The following is a 22,547-nucleotide window of genomic DNA, read 5'->3' as shown; positions in this document are numbered from 1 at the left end:
GCTTCCCAAACAAGATCATATTTTAGACCTGTCATGAAAAGTAGCAAAACTTTTGTAGGCATAAGGGTTCACCGTCAGCCCAAAACTTAATAAATCTAAAAACTACAAATCCCAGCCACTCTCCAAAACTCGTCACACAACAAACGAGAGAGAAAATATCGCAGCTGGTTGGGAGAGGAGAGGTGGATGCTTTTCAGGGAGAGAGAAGAGAAGAGAAGAGAAGAGAGGCCGACACAGACAGAACGAGAGAGGCTTTTCTCCCGCATGTAAATGGGGGTCATCGACAACAACCCGTGGTAGAAGAAGTGAGAATAAAAGAACAAACATGGTGAAAGACCAGGAGGTCGAGCGGATCGCTAAAAAACTTGACAAAATGGTGCATAAGAAGAACACGGTGAGTGGAGCTGTGTGGCATTTTAACCATCCTAAAAACAGTCAGGTAAGCAGGAGCCAGCATGCATGACGTGACGCCCTCTGTAGAGAGATTTCTAGAAAACAGCGTGTGCATGGTGTGTTGTTGTGTTTGTACCTGCTCGTGGTCTCACGTCAGTCACGTTGACTACTGATGTTATGTTGGGTCGGCGAAACGCCTTTGTAAATCCATTTATGGTAAAAGTACTCACATTCTTTACTTTAAGTAAAAGTATCAACACGTAGAAATACTTTGTTACAAGTAAACGACCGGAATTCAATAAAAGTACAACATTATTAGTATAAAATGTACTTAGAGTAGGCTACCTACCAAAAGTAGAAAGTATAGTAATTATGCAGAATGTCCCATTTCACAAGTTTTCCAATGAAAACAATCAAATAATTTGAAACAAGCAGTTCTACAAGCTCAATCGCAACGCATTCCGGCTATTTTCACATGGCCAAAATGTACGGGGCAGAAGTGATTAATTAATTATAGCCTAATCAAAATCTAACTAATAGGCCAACTAAAGTTGTCAAATAATTGTAGTAGGCCTACAACAACATTTGCCTCCGAGGGGAGTAAAAGTATTGGAAATTGGAAATACTCCAGTAAAGTACAAATAGGCCTACCTCAAAAGTGTACTTTGTTGTGCGCCTCCGTAAATCAAATAAACGTCGAGTGGTATTTTGAGCTGGCGTCCTCTCCTTGACACATGTTGGTCAGTCGCCAGGAGGTTAAAGCACTCCCTGCATGCATGGGGAGATTGATTATTTACCACACCCTTTATCAATTACCTCGTCAGTCACCTCCTTGAGTTTACTAAAGCGCTTTTTTTAAAATCCAGATTATTATATATGAAACACAATGTTTGCGGTGCACACAGCTTTTTTAATTAATCAACTGTGTTTGCTACTTTGTTTTAGTTCTGTATCTGTACCACGTGGGAATTAGATTGATTGATACACTTTATTAGAAGTTTGCATAGGAAAAGTACAGGACAGTTCTAGTGTTCACTGATACAATGTATCATGTACAACATAAGGATAAAGACCACAAGAAAGCTGTTGGGATTTTTTAAATTGGGGTCCCTTCCTTTGTACTCAATTCAGGTTGGCTTCAGTGGTTAAAGAAAAAAGAAAAATATTGTCAAGGCCAACAGTGCTGTATGCAATTAGCCTACTTAGACAAATGTTTCTGGGTTTAATTCCTTATTGTCCATAGAATAATGAAAGATAGGAAGGCCCTTCTTAAAGGGCCACTTCACCTCTGGGACAACCCCCATCTTATTTTATTGTTGTTTGGGACACGATCAACACAATCCTGAGTTATTTTTTGTGTTCAATCTGTTTTTTTTTTTTAGATATTTTAGTATTTCAGCATGTACTAGTGATGCGTTTTGAATCATATGATGCAAAACGATCACTGATGATGCAAAATGCATCACTAGTACACGCTGAAATACTAAAATATCAACACAGATTGAACATAAAAAATAACTCAGGATTGTGTTGATCTTGTCCCAAACAACAATAAAATAAGATAGGGTTGTCCCAGAGGTAAAGTGTCCCTTTAAGCTTTCATAGAGTCAGCAATCAGCATAACTTACTGGACGGGGGATCTGATGATACTTCTAGTATTATCGGTATCATTCCATATAATTCAATATCAGTATCAGTTTAATAGAGGATTTAATACAGCACTACTGAATATCATACCTTAAAGACTAAATACTCTGGTATACCTTATCACCCAAGCCGATACACAGGGTAGGCCTATTCTCTGTGCAGCCCTGTGTCGGAGAATTGTGAATTGTGGAGGTACTGTATTACAGACTCTGCTATGTGATGCACCTTGCACTTATTTTGTAATGAAAACGACACCGTGTGGATTCCTTCCTTCCTCCTGCCTTTTATAGCGCGGAGGGGCCCCTATCCAGAGCGGGACTCCATTGTCTCTCGAGACTGACGGATGCCAATGGGGACTGGGGAGACCAACTTATTTAAAACACATTATTTGATAATGATATTATATTAATCCTTCAGATTGTATCCAAAAATCATGCAAATCAGTACACGGTATCTCTATAGTGATGTGATCAAGATGGATTTGTCTGATATTTCATAACATTGGATTCCAAAGTTTGCAGGATTGGTCCGTTGACCTTGTTAGAAACCCCCAAATGGCCTCTTCTTAGCCAACTTTATTGGGATGAATGTGTTTTCAGCCACATTCAACTGGTTTCAAAGAGCAGTTAAATGTCTTGTCTATTTTAATCATCTATTTATTTTATCCACCTCAGTGAGTCATCAGTAGATAAAGAGACAGCCAAAGGGGAGCACACACTGGACGCGGGCGGCTGCGCAGCGTCGCGCCGCGTTATCGACGCACGTGAAGTGCCGCACGGTAACCCCAACTGGATGCGGCGCGCTGCCACACAGCACATCCAATTTCCCCGGTGGGGAGAACCATTGGAGAACATGTTCACCGCGCGGCAACGCTGGAAAAATAGAACAGCGGCGTATCAGCGCGGTAGGCGAGGCGGCAGACCCGTGGCTGCGCGCGTCTGACGCCACCGGTGTGGGTTAGTTCATCTATCTATAAATGCGACAAATCTCTGTCTGTCTGTCTGTTTGTTTGTAATTCGCGTATCTCGAGAACCGTTCGTCCCACCGGCTTCAGATTCGGCACGCGCGTTCCCCGCTGCGGCGCGGAGTGCAGTGCCGGGCCTCGGCCCGACTCGGCATGCGGTTTTCCCGAAGCGGCGCGAAACGTTCGGAATCTCCTTACGCGGAGCTGATTGTTGTTCCTGAGGAAATCGGCACAATCGCTGACTCATTGTGACGTCACTTCATAAAAGGCTCTGACATCACGTACGCCAGGAGTCAACAAAAAATCTCTGTGAATGTGTATGTATGTATGTGAATCTCGAGAACCGTTCTTCCCACCGGCACGCGCGTTCTCCAGATATGGGCATAAAATGAATCCCCGAATGCGGAGCTGATGTCTGACATCAGAGTTTTCCGCAACCGGTACTGTGTGTGCAGAGATCTCCATATATTGGGGTTTGCATTAAAGGGTGGGGACAAAGGCTAACAGAAGGCAAACAGATGGTCAAAACGGGTCCTATGACAACATGACAACAGGTATATTGGGGTTTGCATTAAAGGGTGGGGACAAAGGCTAACAGAAGGCAAACAGATGGTCAAAACGGGTCCTATGACAACAGGTATATTGGGGTTTGCATTAAAGGGTGGGGACAAAGGCTAACAGATGGTCAAAACGGGTCCTATGACAACAGGTATATTGGGGTTTGCATTAAAGGGTGGGGCAGGCATAAAATGGACGCAAATAGACAGATATCTCCATATATGGGCATATGGGCATTGTTGTTCCTGAGGAAATCGGCACAATCGCTGACTCATTGTGACGTCACTTCATAAAAGGCTCTGACATCACGTACGCCAGGAGTCAACAAAAAATCTCTGTGAATGTGTATGTATGTATGTGAATCTCGAGAACCGTTCTTCCCACCGGCACGCGCGTTCTCCAGATATGGGCATAAAATGAATCCCCGAATGCGGAGCTGATGTCTGACATCAGAGTTTTCCGCAACCGGTACTGTGTGTGCAGAGATCTCCATATATTGGGGTTTGCATTAAAGGGTGGGGACAAAGGCTAACAGAAGGCAAACAGATGGTCAAAACGGGTCCTATGACAACATGACAACAGGTATATTGGGGTTTGCATTAAAGGGTGGGGACAAAGGCTAACAGAAGGCAAACAGATGGTCAAAACGGGTCCTATGACAACAGGTATATTGGGGTTTGCATTAAAGGGTGGGGACAAAGGCTAACAGATGGTCAAAACGGGTCCTATGACAACAGGTATATTGGGGTTTGCATTAAAGGGTGGGGCAGGCATAAAATGGACGCAAATAGACAGATATCTCCATATATGGGCATATGGGCATAAAATGGACCCAGTATGACAACATGACAACAGGTATATTGGGGTTTGCATTAAAGGGTGGGGACAAAGGCTAACAGAAGGCAAACAGATGGTCAAAACGGGTCCTATGACAACAGGTATATTGGGGTTTGCATTAAAGGGTGGGGACAAAGGCTAACAGATGGTCAAAACGGGTCCTATGACAACAGGTATATTGGGGTTTGCATTAAAGGGTGGGGACAAAGGCTAACAGATGGTCAAAACGGGTCCTATGGCAACAGGTATATTGGGGTTTGCATTAAAGGGTGGGGCAGGCATAAAATGGACGCAAATAGACAGATATCTCCATATATGGGCATATGGGCATTGTTGTTCCTGAGGAAATCGGCACAATCGCTGACTCATTGTGACGTCACTTCATAAAAGGCTCTGACATCACGTACGCCAGGAGTCAACAAAAAATCTCTGTGAATGTGTATGTATGTATGTGAATCTCGAGAACCGTTCTTCCCACCGGCACGCGCGTTCTCCAGATATGGGCATAAAATGAATCCCCGAATGCGGAGCTGATGTCTGACATCAGAGTTTTCCGCAACCGGTACTGTGTGTGCAGAGATCTCCATATATTGGGGTTTGCATTAAAGGGTGGGGACAAAGGCTAACAGAAGGCAAACAGATGGTCAAAACGGGTCCTATGACAACATGACAACAGGTATATTGGGGTTTGCATTAAAGGGTGGGGACAAAGGCTAACAGAAGGCAAACAGATGGTCAAAACGGGTCCTATGACAACAGGTATATTGGGGTTTGCATTAAAGGGTGGGGACAAAGGCTAACAGATGGTCAAAACGGGTCCTATGACAACAGGTATATTGGGGTTTGCATTAAAGGGTGGGGCAGGCATAAAATGGACGCAAATAGACAGATATCTCCATATATGGGCATATGGGCATAAAATGGACCCAGTATGACAACATGACAACAGGTATATTGGGGTTTGCATTAAAGGGTGGGGACAAAGGCTAACAGAAGGCAAACAGATGGTCAAAACGGGTCCTATGACAACAGGTATATTGGGGTTTGCATTAAAGGGTGGGGACAAAGGCTAACAGATGGTCAAAACGGGTCCTATGACAACAGGTATATTGGGGTTTGCATTAAAGGGTGGGGACAAAGGCTAACAGATGGTCAAAACGGGTCCTATGACAACAGGTATATTGGGGTTTGCATTAAAGGGTGGGGCAGGCATAAAATGGACGCAAATAGACAGATATCTCCATATATGGGCATATGGGCATAAAATGGACCCAGAACTATATCTGCAGTGATCTCCATATATGGACATAAAATGGACGCCGACAGACAGACAGATACAGATATCTCCATATATGGGCATAAATGGACACAGGCAAACAGATGGTCAAAACAGGTCCTATGACAACAGGTATAATGGGGTTTGCATTAAAGGGCGGGGCATTCATTCTCTATTTACATCGTTCCCGAGTTGGCCAGGTCGCCGACTAGACGCTGGGCCGCCCGAGCTTCTAGTTGAAAATAATGGGGCAGTATGTTTTGACGCGCCGCTTCCGCGCCGCCTCCGCGCCGCCTCCGCGCCGCGTCCGGTGTGTGTTCCCCTTTAGTGTCCTGCAATTCAGCAGGAGACAGTGTGACCCTACTGGTCCTCTCCTCTCCCTGTCTTGTTGCTTGTACCTTTTATATCTGTGCATTCCTTTGTGTGTTTTCTGTTCTGACTCTTGTTGTCTTTTGTGTGTGTGTGTGTGTGTGTGTGTGTGTGTGTGTGTGTGTGTGTGTGTGTGTGTGTGTGTGTGTGTGTGTGTGTGTGTGTGTGTGTGTGTGTGTGTGTGTGTGTGTGTGTGTGTGTGTGTGTGTGTGTGTGTGTGTGTGTGTGTGTGTGTGTGTGTGTGTGTGTCGCTGATGTGGTTGGCAGTGTTGGTCATAATCCAACTTTTCTTCTTTTTGGAGCGTCAGTATTCCACACAGGGAATGTTTGTCTCCCTCTTTCTCTGTGCTTCTCTCTCACGCTATTCTCTTTCTCTGTCGGTCAAAAATCCCCTCCCCTTGTTTCAGTTCAACAGTACACATAAACACATGCACATGTGTGCATGTGCCAGTGCCACTGTCTCTCGCTCTCTGCTACACTGTCCTACATCATCTCATGTTCTTGCAAGTGTAGTTGCTACAGTATATGTCTGTGTGTGTGTGTGTGTATCAGTTTGTGTCTGTTTATTTGTCCAGGATGGTGCCATTGACCTGCTGAGAGAGTTGAAGAACACCAAGATGTCCCTGGAGACACTGCAGGTACATTCTGACAGCACTCATATCTGTCCTCGACCCTCAATACCAGCTCAGAAAATTCGGCACACCAACACGATTATGATTTAGGCCATGGCTACACGGAGCTGGATATTTGTGAATCTAGACATTTTTTGGTGCTGTTGGGGCTTGCAGCCACACGAAGCTGGATATTTTGGCCGTGAATCTGGATATTTTTCAATCCGGATAAATAAGTGGAGACACTGAAAAATATCCGATTCACTGGATCCGTGTAGACATGGAACCCGGATATCTCTGAAGACTTTACTGTGTTTGTGCTTGTTAGACCTAGATATCTTTGTCGTGTGGACCTAGATATTTTTTGTGGATATCTGAAAAACCGGGATGTATGAAATATCCAGCTCCGTGTGGACCTAGATATTTTTCTATGTGGATATCTGAAAAACCTGGATATATGAAATATCCAGCTCCGTGTAGCCATGGCCTTAAGCCCCTATAGGCTCTGTCCATATTCCATAACTGTCATCCTAGTTTCCCAGAAGCTGGCATTCCAGTATCCTGTTCCGATTCAGTTTCCCCATCGCTTCTTCTGATTGGCCTATATGAAACCTATATGAAGGTGTCTTGCTGTAGGTGTTCAAATCTGCTGCCAAGCAAATCAAACAAAGCCAATGACTACTGTCCTGACTGAAGAACAGCACCTACAAATGATGTACCAATGACTGAAGAACAGCACCTACAAATGATCAAATGATGTACCAATGACAAGGCACAAACACCACTTTACATTGGAGTAGATGAGATGGCTTTGGAGAAATTATATTATAATCATATAATCATCGTATTTATATCATATTTTCTTTGTATGGTATGTGTCTCTAAATAATGTGTTGAGACTTATTACATTTAAGAGCATTACAAATGGGCATAGAAGACATATTCCCTTGCTCTTTTCTGTCTACAAATTAAATCACAAATCATTATTAAAATACAAACAATTGGCCTTCCATAATTGACTTTTTGATTTCAACTCGGAGAGGTAATTTAATGTTTAAAACGCTGTGTATGGTAACGTGACAATAATGAAAGCAATTAATCATACTATTTATAAATCATTTTGCCAAATTGCACATCTAAGTAATTTAACTTTTTAATATATATTTTTTGTGAATAAATGTTATATTGTCCAATCTGTCTGGTAGAGTATGTTAATGCAATATAATGTATACAATTGGGGTGGTTGTATTTGGTCTCCCTGACATTTAGATCCTTTGTCTGGTTTTACACCAACTTTGACACAATCCTGTGTCTGGTTTGACATGCATTTTGACCACTCCTCAGAGCAAGCAGGCAGGCTCTATTACTGTAGCTCAGCTTGAGCAAGAGACCCAGGTTCAAATCCTGGGTAGAACAGGAAAGTGACATACTGTAGTGCAGCTTTCACTTAAGAAACAACATCGAGGCTATGGAATGGTTGTAGGTATTATTATTAACAGCACTGGAGATTATTCAAATATCACAGTTTTCACCAACAGTAAATGAACATCATCCTCCATGTGCTTGCTGTGTTTTTCTGTCAGTCCACCCGGGTGGGGATGTCAGTGAATGCGGTCAGGAAGCAGAGTTCAGAGGAGGAGGTTCAGACCCTAGCAAAGGCCCTCATCAAGTCCTGGAAAAAACTATTGGGTAGGTGTGTGTGTGTGTGTCCATCACCAATATTTATACTACTGTTGAGCCATAATCGATATCATGGAAAAAAACTATTGGGTAGGTGTGTGTGTTGTAGAGCAGGGGTCTTCAATGTTTTCAGGCCAAGGACCCCTTAGTTGAGAGAGAGATGAAGCAGGGACCCCCACAACCTTTTCATAGATTCCATATACTTTTATTGTTTGGCAGCACGATTGATCATCAGTGTATTTTGGATTCATGTCAATTTGTGTTTTCAGATATTTAACCACTTGAACCGTCAATACTTAATTTACTTAATATACTTAAACTTGAACTTTCACTCTGTACTTAGTCTGCTCTTTTTCCCCTCTACGCCAAAGCTCTTTGCCAAAAATAGCTGGTCTACAAGCTCACAACAATGCCTTGCAGCATTGTGAGCTTGTAGATCGGCTATTTTTGGCTAAAGTTCTCAGAATAAGGACACTAGGGTTCAAAGTTTTTTTGTGTGTGTGTCACCAATATTTATACTAGTGTAGTATCGAAAGTCCCTACAGAAACACCAAGTGTGTGTGTGACCTCCAACAGATCATTGGCTCTGATGAAGATGCACCTGGCATTGAATGTTAATCATTGATATCTAGCACCATATAAATAAAAAGGCATCGAGTGGCCTGTGACACTCAAGTGCTTCTTTCCGTTCTCCATCATCAGATGGTACAGAGGAGAAGAAGAAGGAGGGATCTCCAGTGAGGAGGTCATCCACCTCCAAGGACGCTGGCAGTGAGAAAAGGTCGGTCTCCCCACTGTCCCTCAGTGATGATGTCACTGCACAGACAGAATGATTCAGCATATCTGCTAGTTTGGTTAACCTTTCGTATTATGAGATCTCAATTGTACAGTGAAACAAAAAACGTTGTTACTTTGGTACGCAATGTAATACAAACTAAAAGGGTAGTTGAGACAGACTTCCACACACTGAAACAATATACTACCATAGAACAAGGCACACACAGAGTAAAATCCTCAGTGTTATTTTGTCCATTTGTAAAGGTATGCACACTGAGTCTCATTCATAAATAAATGTATGATGTCTATAATATATAAATCATATATTTTTTTCATGGTCAGTCAACACATTTGGAAAAATAGAGGATACAATGATGCACTGTCAACTCAAAACTACTCATTGGCCAGCACTTTCTGAGTGGATGTGCAAGTTGTCATAGTGTGTGTTCGTTTTAAATCTGTGCTATCTGTTGAATATAACACTCTTACAGTTTACAGTTTAGGCATTTAGCAGACGCTTTTAATCCAAAGCGACTTACAATAAGTAGATAAAAACATCACAATAATAAACAAGGTTAAATGTCAGTAACAGCAATATAACAAATGTAAATGCATATCTATCTAGAAAAACAATATAATCCGTGAAGAAAAAAATGTTTCTAAAAAACCTAAAAACAAATGCTAACTAGCTTCATGTATGGACATTGATTTTTCCAGTAGTGCTAAGGGTTTAGGTGGAGTCTGAAAAGGTGAGTCTTCAGTCCACGGCGAAAGCTAGCGAGTGAGTCCGTTGTTCTAACGTGTCTTGTCTCTCTTACGTGTGAGGGGCTTATTACTCTGACAGTCTACACATGTAACTAAATTGGACCTGGACCCTTATGGCCCATTGTGTTACATATACTGTAGTTAATGAACACTCAGGATTTTACAGTGCAGTAAGATCTATAAAACCTTAACATAGTTAACCTGAAGTGCCTCCTCTCTCCTCTTCAGCAGTAAGAAGCACGTGGACCCCCCTCTTACCCCCACGTCCCCCACCTCCCCTACTTGCGCCCCCCGCTTCACCACCTTCCCACCCACCCCAGTCACCACAGACAGTGTCCGCACCAAATGTCGAGATCTACTGGTCAATGCACTGCAAACTGATGGTGAGAAGATTGATCAATAGATAGATCACGGTTGGACACAGACACACACACATATACTGTATATGTGGGTGCGTGTGTACATATATATGTGTGTACTGTAATAATGTGACACATACTCTGTATGTGTGTGCTTTTCAGATGACCATAAGAACATTGGTGCTGACTGTGAGCATTTGGCTTCTCAGATTGAAGACTATATCCTTGATAATGAGTCACAGCACACTTTTTCTGGGTGATTGAATGTACACCTCCTCGGGTCTAGTTTTAATTTAAGTGTGTACAAGTGGATAAATTAACAGTATAATGTAAGTACCATAACTTCATAATGTTTGACTTTGTTCTAATGCTACGATATCTTAGTGTGCAGACTGCACATTGCTGAAATCAGACTTCTGCATAACGGGTTAAAGGGGAAGTACAAGTCAAGACATTGAGAGGTGATTTAGATGACAATTACAACTTCTGTATTTTTTATATCCTTCATTCATTTACCACTTACACCCAATATACTTTGTTGACTGGAGTCTGCCAGGGATCTGTACTAGGCCTCTTTTTCTCTCACAGCGCCTTCCAATACGACATGTTGGTGAGCTTGTAGATCTGCTTTTTTCAATGGCTGTTAGCCCCAGAATGGGAACGCTAGGATTCATTTGGTTAAAATGAATCATTTTGTAAACATAAAGTATTTCTCAAACCTACCACACACTACATTGCTGTGTATATTTTCCTTGACTCGCTATGGTCCACTGATCTTCCAGGAGTTTAAGTCCACAGATGGGAAATATAAAGCTCGTATGAGGAGTCGGATCTCCAACCTGAAGGATCAGAAGAACCCAGAGCTGAGAAGAAATGTCCTGTGTGGAAACCTCACGCCTGAACGCATCGCTACCATGACTGCTGAGGTACCATACTCTGTGTGTGTGCGCGTGCACATGTGTGCATGAATACTAGGCATGTATGAACACATCTGCTCTCTCTGTGTGTGTGTGTGTAGGAGATGGCCAGTGCAGAGATGAAGCAGATGAGAGAGACACTGACTAAAGAATCCATCAGAGAACATCAGCTGTCCAAAGAAGGAGGAACAGAGACGGACATGTTTATCTGCGGCAAGTGTCGTGGAAAGAACTGTACATACACACAGGTACTATACTTATACTGTACACACACACATCTAGGGACACGCATAGCCCAAGAACTGCCAAGACTTTAAACGGTTGGTCAACCAAAAACAGTCAAGAACAACATTATCGACAATCACTTAAGAGGGTGTGTGCTTGTGTGCGTTTTAAGGTGCAGACACGCAGTGCTGATGAACCTATGACGACATATGTACTGTGTAATGGATGTGGCAACCGATGGAAGGTAACACACACACACACACACACACACACACACACACACACACACACTGGTATGCACTATAGATGCACATTCCTACAAAACATACTACTTCGCATCATACGTATGATACATTCTACACTGACACTGTACACAATACAATGATACTGCTAAATAGACTGGAAAACTATTGGACTTTCTGCCACAGTCCTTCATTGGTTCATATCTCCGCTCCTCTGGACTATTTTTCTCTATTGGCAACTATGCATCAGTTTCATTTGGACTTCCATAATGAGGAGTTACCCAAGGTTCAATACTTAGACTTCATCTTTTTCAACCTTTATAAGCTACATCATAGACCACATTTTATATAACACCATGATTGTGCAGATTACACTTAAATAGCTCTCTCACTGAATTGTTATGGTCCCATAGATGCATCAGTGCATTCTGAACAAACCAATGACTGGATGTGGCAAGATTTCCAACTTTTTCTTTGGTGCCTCGGAGGAAGGTCTGAAGGCTAATGGTGAAACTAGAAATATGGGTAACTAGATAAAACTTTTAAGACGATAACAAAGTTAGCCTAACCTGACTTTCGCCAGATGGTGGCAGCATTGCTTATGCATTGCTTTACCATCTGGGCTCGCTCCAGCACAGTTGATAACACTCGTAAAGTCCCGGGCCGGACCAATCAGCGGCAGCTATGGGCGGGCTCTGAGCGGCTCTGAGCCAATAGAGTCTGATTGCAGACCACGTGGAAACCCAGGAGGCGGATTCTGGGTGCAACGTCATGCAGACAGGCCAATATGAGTGGTTGGAGTTGGCACGGCCATATCCAATCACCTGCTTTAGAATTTGAAAAAATGGCCCGCCCCTTACATCGGTTGTGCTGGACCGAGCCCAGATGGTAAAGCAGAGCGTTATGCAGGCATACGCAATGCTGCAAACCATCTGGCGAAAGTCAGGTTAAAGTTAGCCTATTATGTTAATAAAATAAGAATTTGAGTTTTCATGTCCAAACCAGACCTACTGTATCAATATATACCCATACCTTATCTCCAACAGGCTAGATACATATAGCAATATAACCATTCATTGTTAATGAATGAACACTAACTGTGGGTGTCAGTACTATGATGTTACCACTAGATGGCAGCAGACATTCAAATCTCCTAATTTGGCCTCCTGCACTCCTAACTTTCCACTCGGCTCCCTCTGCCTCTTCTATCAACTCTCCCACCATCTTCTATCTTATTCTTCTTTTGTCCTGCCCCCTATCTTTCTCCTACTACTCTACCTCACCCTTCTCCCCACATCTGCCTGTTAACCTCATCTCTTCCCTTTGATAACATCTCTACACCCTCATTGCCCACTTCTTCTCTCCTTTCCCCGCCTCTCGTTCTTCTACTCTGCTCAAGCTCTCTCTCTCTCTCTCTCTCTCTCTCTCTCTCTCTCTCTCTCTCTCTCTCTCTCTCTCTCTCTCTGTGTGTGTATTGTGGTCCTATTGAGTGCTACCCTTATTTAGCAGTGAGCTGTGCTCTAGGTCAAGGTGAATGGGACTCATCCGAGGAATTACTGCTTTGTAGGATGTTTGTTGTGTTGTATAACATAAGCACTTGGCACTGAGCCCATCGCTGAAACTCCTAAACTCTGTGGGAAGCGAAGTTTTTCCATTTCCACCTGCATGTAGCTGACATGCTTAAATGCAGACACAACTGAGAACAGCCTCCCATACTGTATCTACTGTATCACATTACCTGCATGTAGCTGAAATGCTTGAACCACTTTCAACCTACGGGCTCTTTTGGGCATGTCATTATAGGCAGAATTAGCATCAATCTTTTTAGTTTATTTTGTATTTTATCTTTGTATTTTTTTAACAGATTTTGAAAATTGCAGATATACAAGTTCACAATGTGGATGCAATGCATAGTGAGCTTGTAGATCTGCTATTTTTGCTATTCATTGTACAACAAAGTACATAACACATACAGTAGGGATTAAGTGGTGAATGTAGATGGCCAAGAACAGCCTCTTTGTTTTTACATCACATCAAAAATATTTACAAGCAACCAACAGTCAGGATTTCTATGGTCAGAGCCATGATAGGTTTGATCCCTGCTACAGGGGCAGGCTGAGTGTGAAGCTTCTCGTGTTGATTCTGCCCCACTATCCCCAAAAATGTCCAGTAACTTGATCTAACAAGTTAGATCAAGAATGTAGAATCCACCTGGGGCCGATTCTACAAATGCCTTCCATATCAGTAGTTCTCATGTTCTCACACTTTCAAGATTTTTCCGAAATGTAAAAGAATAGGAGATGTACAAGCTCACAAAGTGATTTTAATGGCCAACGCAAAAATCTAAAATGGTTTAATCGGTTAAATGTTATTTGATGTTTAAAGTATAACTATTTTTGTATTTCTCTCTCTCTCTCTCTCTCTCTTTCTCTCTCTCTCACACACTTTAGTTCTGTTGAAGAGAGGTGTGGATATCACTCGCATCATGAGACAACTTGACTTTAGTTGAATTTTCTTTCAGTTAAACCTTTTAGTTTAGTTTGTTTTATTTTGTATATTTTTATACACATAATCATAATTTTGTAATATATTTGGAGACAGTTGTGTGATATAATATAACCTATATATAACTTTTTTTGTACAATGCACTTAATTCTTAACTCATCTCGTTTCATTCATTCTGTACCAGTATCGCTGCTGGTACGTAAAATCTTTGGAACTTCCATTTTGCTGTGTTTACTTTTGAATGTAACTCTAAAATGTCTTTATTTACTGAGATAATATGAATCAGAGAGTCTTGGGCTCTTGCAAATGGTTCAAAACTGCTTTGTGTAAATAAAAAAGAAATAATGCATCAATAACTAAATCAGCTTGTTTCTTTTTTATACACCGTGTTCTAGTGATCTAGAGTTTATTACAGTATTCCATGTCAGTTGTAGAGCTGAAAACGCATGGGGTTGAAGTTTTATGGAGTCAACGTCTGTTTCTCATTCATGGAAAAATAACAGGATTAGGTAAAGACAAGTTTGCATACACACAGACGGCATACGCACACACATGCACCCACTCGATATCCGCGTACACAAATTATGTACACATGCATACAAAGGGTGACTGACGTATATTATGACCAACTCGTACAGGCACATGCACAGTTCCTTTGTAAACAAAGTCGAGATAGAAGGCTGTTAAGGGTCAAGTTGCCTCACACAGACCCACAGCAGCAAGTATTGTGTTTTTAAGGACCTCTAGCATTTATACTGTAGATACTGTAGCACATGCCAGTCTGGCTTAGCCAGACGATCAGATATCTCTGCTTACTTATACATCTGGTGACATCTACATTCAATGAATGGGCTAAAACTGTGTTGAAACAATTTGGAAATAAAAACAACAGCTCAGAACAAGGGCAAAGACATAGATAGGGCTCTATTTTGATTGTCTTAAGTACCAGCTCTTATGCCTTAACTTAAAGGCCTGTCCATACTGTCTCTGACCACCAAACCTTTTATCGTAAAGATCCGGTTCAACTACAAAATGGTGTCACTTGCATCTTCTGAAAAGCATTACCCCAAATTAGAGTTTGGAAAGCTGCACGTCGGAAAATCTCTGACGAAAGGTTTGGTGGTCGGAGACAGTATGGACAGGCCTTTAAGTTAAGGCATAAGAGCTGGTACTTAAGACAATCAAAATACAGCCCATAGACTTATGGGATGGCATCAGCATTGGTTTTCAAAACAGTGGATGTAGGTTTGTTACCACTGGTTTTCTTGATTTTTGTTTTAGGAGGTCCGGTATAGTAGCAGCTAATAGTAGGCCTAATGCCTGATTCATAGGCCTACTTGGATGCACATCGTGTTGCACAACAAACATAGCCAATCTACACGCTCCCATTGTGTTTTAGTGCGATGTTGTGAGCTTGTAGATCGGCTATTTTTGGTGTTCGACTCTGACGTGCAGCTAAGTATAAATCAGGCTTAATTACAGTAAATTCCAGTTGGGCATCCTGAGCTCCACCATCTCTCTGCACCTCCCCTGCTATGCTGTGGTGCCACCTTTGGGAGGCACACCTCGCCATTTGAAAATCTCTTGCTTCAGGATTTGCCGGATAATACAATTCAAATAGCGTCACATAAAGGGTGTTTGCTAAAAAAAAAATCAAACCTCGGTTCGAAGTGGAGCGGTGAATTTGAGCAGCTGTACCCTATGTGAGTGAGTGAGTGAGTGTAAACTGTGCCTGTGAGTGAGTGGTGAGTGTGCCTGGCCTGCACAAAACAGCGCCCCTCCTTTAACTAGTGTGTTGTGTGTGGCCACTCAAGGTATTGCCAGACTACGGACGGACGGACACAGCCAGCCAGCCAGCCACATACCCACGGATATACCTGTTCATTGGGAGCGCTTTCACCGCTCCAAAAAAAGTGTGTGTATGTAATACTAAAGTTGCTCCCAAATTTTGTGACTGTACAAGTGGTCAGTAGATAAGTAAATGTTCATGGTCAGGTCTGTTGGTAGCCATAAAGGGAAAAGTCATGGAAGAGCCGTGAAGAAGAAAAGGAGGCTCCACCCCTTTGTTGCTTGGCCAAATTTTTTATCTTCTGTGCCAACAGAAAGGAGGGAGTTGAGGTCAAGACAGCAGACATGTTGGTAGGCTTACTGAACAGAAAAAAGCAGAAAAACCTAGTCCACTGTTTGTTATGACAACAACACTGATCTATTTCTATACTTGACTTGCTGAGAGAGACAGAGGAAAATAAAGAAGAGAACAGAGAGGGAGGGGGCAGCAGAGAGCGAGCAAGGGATAAAGAACAGAGTTGGGAAGAAGACAGCTGGGGTTAAGAGAGAAAGACCTTAATCTCCACTATGTTATTGACTATGCCGGGGTTTCCCACTCCCCGGGCCGGGTATGACACAAGAGCAAAATGTGAGTATGGCCAGTGTGCTTTGACAAATGATGTCTGTATGGAGACTGAACAAGAGAAAAGAAACAAGGAGGGCAGGTGAGGAAGATGAGAGAGGTAGGGGTACAGAGAACAAGAGAGCGAGCTTGGGTTTGATGAATGAGTGACAGCAGCTCTGTAATATGTTTCCTGGCCAGACAGTGGAAAGAAATGAGAGGAGAGAGTGCTGTACAGAAGATAAATGAGAAACAAAAGAAGAGTTCAAGCAAACTGGCAGTGGCTTAGGGGTACTGCAGTGCAAGCAGCCATCTGGGACCAGGAAGGTTCCCTGTTCCGTCCCCTGGCTTAGTGTCCTTGAGCAAGATGTACAACCGATGAGCAGCTTGATTTTCCCCGCCCCTCTCTGTGGGTGAATGTAACACTCGCTTAAAGTGTTACGACCCGGCCTGGGGGTCACCAGGTGTAACACAAACACATGGACTCCCTCCTTCCCAGTCCCCAAACACAGCCAGCTAATCAGTTTAAAATCCAAAAGACAGTTGAATTTATCGTAGAATTTGCAAAAGATGGATACATCCATACAGTTTGAGAACCACTGCTCTATAGAAATGCAGAACATTCAACCAAACTACCTGTGAATTATAATACCCCCCCACCACCACCACCACCACCACCACACACACCTACTGTTTCTGCTGCACTATTTGTACATTTGAGTTATATGAGATAAGAGAGAGATAGAGAGAGAGAATTTATGGAGGTGTAAATCTTGTAGTCCTACAGTCAGGCCTCTTCTCTGTCACTGAGTAATCACTGTCTGATTGGAGATTACATCTGGTATTCACACATGCATGCGCACACACGCACACATACACAGGCATGCATGGCCACATGAATACTGACATGTAGTCTGGTGCACAGTAAAATACAATGCTAATTTTGGGCTCGCTGTCCAGCGAGCACACCACTCTATTTTATATTTCTCTCTCTCCTTCATACAACTTTTTGTGGGACTCTAAAAACATCCACATACTTCTAGCTAGAAATGTCGTTAAAGCGGCCACAGGCACACTGTTGCTCCAATCCGCACCACACTTGGCACATACACTGTTCAGGGGTCTGCCATACCCTATGGTCATATTTCCCTAAAAGTCTGGGCCTAGGGGTCACCAGGTGTAACACAAACATATTAAGGACTCCCTCGTTTCAGTCTCCATACACAGCCAGTCAACTATGTTTAAAATCCAAAAGACAGCAGTTTGTCGACTTTGAACAGACATTCTCCTATCCTTACTTTTAACGCAAATAAAAGTACATATATTGTACCTACAAAAAACATCAAGTAACACAAAAAAGTAAGGCCACCCACACCTACACTATTAGGCTGACCACTAACCCATGTTAACACAATCTAAAACCCTGGTAAACATTGAACCGCAGCACCTGTGTGGTTGGAGGCTGGTCCGACAAAAGACGGAAAACTTGTGACACCCAGATTTATAGTCCCAGCCTGGTCACAGGAGCCAATCACCAACCTAGTAGTTAGCCATTCACAGTCCGACACTACTCAGCACACTCACATCAGCTAGTAAGTAACCAAACACTCAATCAGCACCATTCACCCATACAAATAAGGTGGAGAAGAAATTCACAGGGCAAGACACACAGGAAATGAATAGACAGACAGGCTCCAGCCTACTGGAGAACGATGCAAGTTGGGAATGATGCGAATAGGAAATGCATGCCCCACCTTGTTATGCAATACCCGTCTAGTATAGTAGTACCTGTTGTAACTGTCTGTCTCTCAATGTCCCTTTTGTGCCTCTATGTGGATATCTCCATATCTGTCTGTCTCTGTCCCTTTTATGGCCATATATGGAGATCCCCGGCCTGATGTTATCAGTATATGGCATATCGGGGGAATAGGCGGTTCCTGGTGCAGTGAAACGTGTAGAGTGCAAACTGACTGGCAGGAGTGGGGAATTGGACAGGTGTGGGGAATTTGCCTTTTCTGGCAGTTCTGGACAACTGCCTATCGGACCGACTTGACGCTGGGCACTGCTGCACTCCCTGGGGCCGTCTGCAATGTGTGGCCAAATAGTAGTCGGTCGAACGGTTCTCGAGATACGTGGATTACAAATCTACAGAGATTCTACAGGGATTCCCTGCATTTTTTGTGGGCATGTTTTCAGGCCAAGGACTCCTTAGTTGAGAGAGAGATGAAGCAGGGACCCCCTGTACTTTCATCTTTTGACAGCACAATCATCTGTGTATTTTGGATTCATGTCAATTTGTGTTTTCAGATATTTAACCACTTGAACTGTCAATACTTAATAAACTTGACCTTTTACCCTGTACTTAGTCTGCTCTTTTCCCCCTCTACACCAAACTTCTTTGCCGAACATAGCCGATCTACAAGCTATAGTGAGCTTGTAGATCTGCTATTTTTGGCAAAGGTTTTCATAATAAGGTTCAAATGGTTAAATATAAAAAAGGAGAAAAAAACGTACTATCACTCAAAGATTTGGAGGACCTCCTGTAGTAACTCTGAGGACCCCCTATAGGTCCCGGACCCCCTGTTGAGGACCCCTGCCCTATAGGATCATAACAATAGTCACACTATAGGGGCACTGACAGGGGCCCCGCAGGGGCCTTAGGGGCACACACATGTGGGGCGCTACAGAGTTACAGACATTTTTAACATTGCAATTAGCCTTAACTCAGCGACCACATTTTTCTGATCAGTGCAATTTAGGATTATATATTATTTAAAGGCTGTGTATCAGTTTGAAATGTAATCTGAATCTGAAAGTAGCCTGTCTCTAACATTTGAAATAATTGTAATGGGGTAAAAAGTATACTATTTGCCTATAAGATGAAGTATTACAAAAATGGAACACTAAAAGCACATACTGTAATATAAAATAGTTTTTGAGGACAATATTTTCCACCAGAGCCACTACTGTTTATTCCTTTCAAATTCTTCATGCCTTCTTTGCCTTTAAAGTTACATTCCTTTCAAACACTCATTCTGTTCAACACAAAATGCTTTTTATGATCAAAGTATTCATGCTTTTAAAGCAGTATTAATATTTACTCAGTAGTTACTTACGTATATTTATACGAATTGTCCATTTGAAGGAATATTTCTCTCGAATGCTATTTCTAATCAAAATATCAACATATTTTATACATTTTATGAGGGCTTTTCAGCAAGCCCACGCTGTTTCTACAGGAACTACCTTTTGGTTTATTCATTTGTAACTCAGAGTGCACAAATGTAACAAAAGGAATCCTTATGGGTCCATTTGGTTACATTTGTAGATTTTCTCTTTTTAGGATATGTGTGTGGATTTACAGACAACTGAAAACAGGAGTGAGCAGGTAGCTACAAGAATGCTGTAAGAGTGTATGTGTGTGACAGAATTAATATTAAAACACAAACATATCAAGTTACAGTAAAGTCTGGAAAGAGATGACACACAAGACACCAATGCATGTGTATGCATGTGCAAACATTTTATGCACGCATGCGTGTTTATGTAGTGAGGTGAGGTCAGTACACATCTTCGGCATATATCATTTTCTTGTCACTGGCTTTATGCTTGTGTTAACTGTTTGTTTGAATTTAGTTTCATCTACTGAAATGAATGGAATTCATTTGCTTTCTTGAAGACCAAGCAAACCTGCTTTGGAAAAGGTTCAGTATGGTTGTCAAATACACCAGAAGTCATAGTCAAAGGGCCAAACATACTGTATGTCAGACCACTGAATGTCTGTCATCTGTCTGTCTGTCTGTCTATCCCAACTGCCTGCCTGTCTATCTGTCTGCTTGCTGCCTGTTGGTCAGCCTATACAGTGTATTTGTGGTGCCATTGGCTGTAATATATCACATAATATAGGTACTTTATTCAAATTAGATGATTATTATCATCATCCCTCAATGCCTTTATTTGATCTGGATAAAGAGTAGTGATAAAATGACCAGCAGGATGATAAACTTGTGCTGATTGGTCAGCTGCTGTATAAGCCCTAGGGCTGCAAGTGCAGCAAGTCTGAGCAGACTGCCGAACATGCAGTAAAATTACTACGTAGTACTTACCCCTATATAGCGTACTGTAGTGTACTGTGTATACAGACAACCAGATGACCAGAAGAAGGAAAAACTGTAGTTAAACGGCTGGGGCTGCGTTCGACCAGAAGTAAAATCGCTAATTGCAACTTTACAGTAAATGAGTGTTGGGCCAATGTATTTTGGCTGTTGAAGTCATGCATTCGTGAGTTGGTATAGGCAAACGGTGAATTTCAACCACTTTTTTCTTTTTGGATTATTGTGCATCTATAGTCATCTTATAGAAAAATGTATATGTTTTCTTTGCATTAAAAACAAAATCTCACACACACACGCACACACTGAAGACAAAATTACAAAATCAATCAAACTGTTGTCACTGTTTGCTGTTTATATTTACAATTAATATAGTTTTTAACAAAATATAAAATAAATAACATTGATAATACTAAGAGAAATGCATTCTTAGTGACCAGTCTGGTTACGACTGAGGCATCTTTTGTTTGTTGTCTTCTTCTCACAGAAATACAAACATGTCTGTGGCCCTCTCCCCCAAAACTACACCTCCCATGAATCACTGGGGGTTGGCTGGGTTGTAACAATCATAATAACTACCGGTATACATGTTATTTTCCATCTTAGTTTATAGTTTTCCTTTTTTGCACCTGGGATGAGTCTCCCGCCCCCTCCCTGAATCAACCAACCATGGCACAGCCAGGGGGCCTCCGGCAGCCAATCAGACAGAGCAGTGGCCTCCCGAGTGGGGCGCTCAGTGACCACGGCTATGCGCCATGACACTTTCGGTGGCAAAACACGCACTGGAAGTTTGATGATTACGTGGCAGTGAATGCAAGCCCGCTGGACAGCTTTAAACAAACATTATTTCTGAACGATTGCGACCTTTGTTATATAATCACTCCAGGAATATAAAAGAAGACACATCACAGGTATTTTTACAATCACTTGCTTTTCGATGTGCACAGTAAATAATGTTATTGAGGCAGCTTAACAGCGGCAGGTATAGTTTCTGTCTCAGAGCTATCGCGAGATTTGGATTTGGATGTACTTTGTGCTCTTTAGATACCTCTATAAAATTATACAGTGTACGCCGTACACACCAAAATGCAACACAGCAGAAAACAATATGTGACATTTATATTCCTGAGCTGAGTATTTTATAAAGGTCCATATCGTTCAGAATATTTCTTTTGTTCATGAGCTGTCCAGCCGGCTCTCATAGACTCTAATGTTATTCACCGAAGATCCAGTGCGAGTTTTGCCACCGAAAGTGTCATGGCGCATAGCCGTGGTCACTGAGTGTCTTTTCCTTATCTCTTGTTCCTAGCACTTTGTACAGTGGTCAGGTCAAAGGTGAGAGGTCACACACGGATCAGCAGAAGTAGTGCCCAGACAGGCTGTCCTGGTGTATGGCGTATGTTTTATGGAACTCCAGTGTTTTATTGCATCATCGGTGCATGTGTGGATTGGTTGGCGTTTGCAAGGTCTGGGTGGATCATTACTTTTTTTTAAAGACTCCTCTTTGTGGAAAAAACGCTGATGGAGAGGATAATTCTATAATCCTCAGACATTATTGTGGTACATCATATACAGTTCTCTCTTTAAAAAATACTTTCTGTCTGTCCATCCATTTGTAAATCAGTAGTTGAAGGGAGGCTGTAGTCACTGTCCGTTTGTCCATCTCTCTTTCTGTCAATATCTGTCTATCCATCCATCCATCCATCCATCCACCCTTCTGTTCATTAATCACAGCCTGGGCAATACTAGATTCAGAGAGAGAGAGAAAGCAAAATACGTAACAGGAGCCAACATCTTCTGTTCGGTTAGCATGAGGAGGGATGGATAGATGGATGGAAGTTTTATAGTGGAAACATTTTAATCCAAGGCGACAGTTCAGGCTGTGACAACCATTGAAGTCATAATGGCGTAGGGGTGGAGT

The 22,547-nt window shown here is 42.2% G+C and overlaps 1 protein-coding gene across 1 annotated transcript; it reads left to right on the top strand.

The window, feature by feature from the left end:
* Positions 1-279: 279 nt before the first annotated feature.
* Positions 280-17,034, top strand: tcea2 (transcription elongation factor A (SII), 2; the record flags this gene model as incomplete). Its single annotated transcript, XM_080732705.1, has 10 exons — positions 280-394; positions 6,620-6,682; positions 8,239-8,344; positions 9,038-9,116; positions 10,106-10,260; positions 10,399-10,466; positions 11,019-11,162; positions 11,255-11,401; positions 11,551-11,622; positions 17,014-17,034. The coding sequence occupies exons 1-10, from the start codon at positions 326-328 to the stop codon at positions 17,032-17,034; spliced, it is 924 nt and encodes a 307-aa protein (XP_080588831.1). The 5' UTR covers positions 280-325.
* Between the last annotated feature and the right edge of the window lie 5,513 nt (positions 17,035-22,547).

Source organism: Nannobrachium achirus (assembly GCF_963921795.1).
Source record: "Nannobrachium achirus genome assembly, chromosome: 9".
Classification (NCBI taxonomy): domain Eukaryota; kingdom Metazoa; phylum Chordata; class Actinopteri; order Myctophiformes; family Myctophidae; genus Nannobrachium; species Nannobrachium achirus.
Note: the sequence above shows the minus strand (reverse complement) of the source record. Positions and strands in the feature narration are given on the sequence as shown.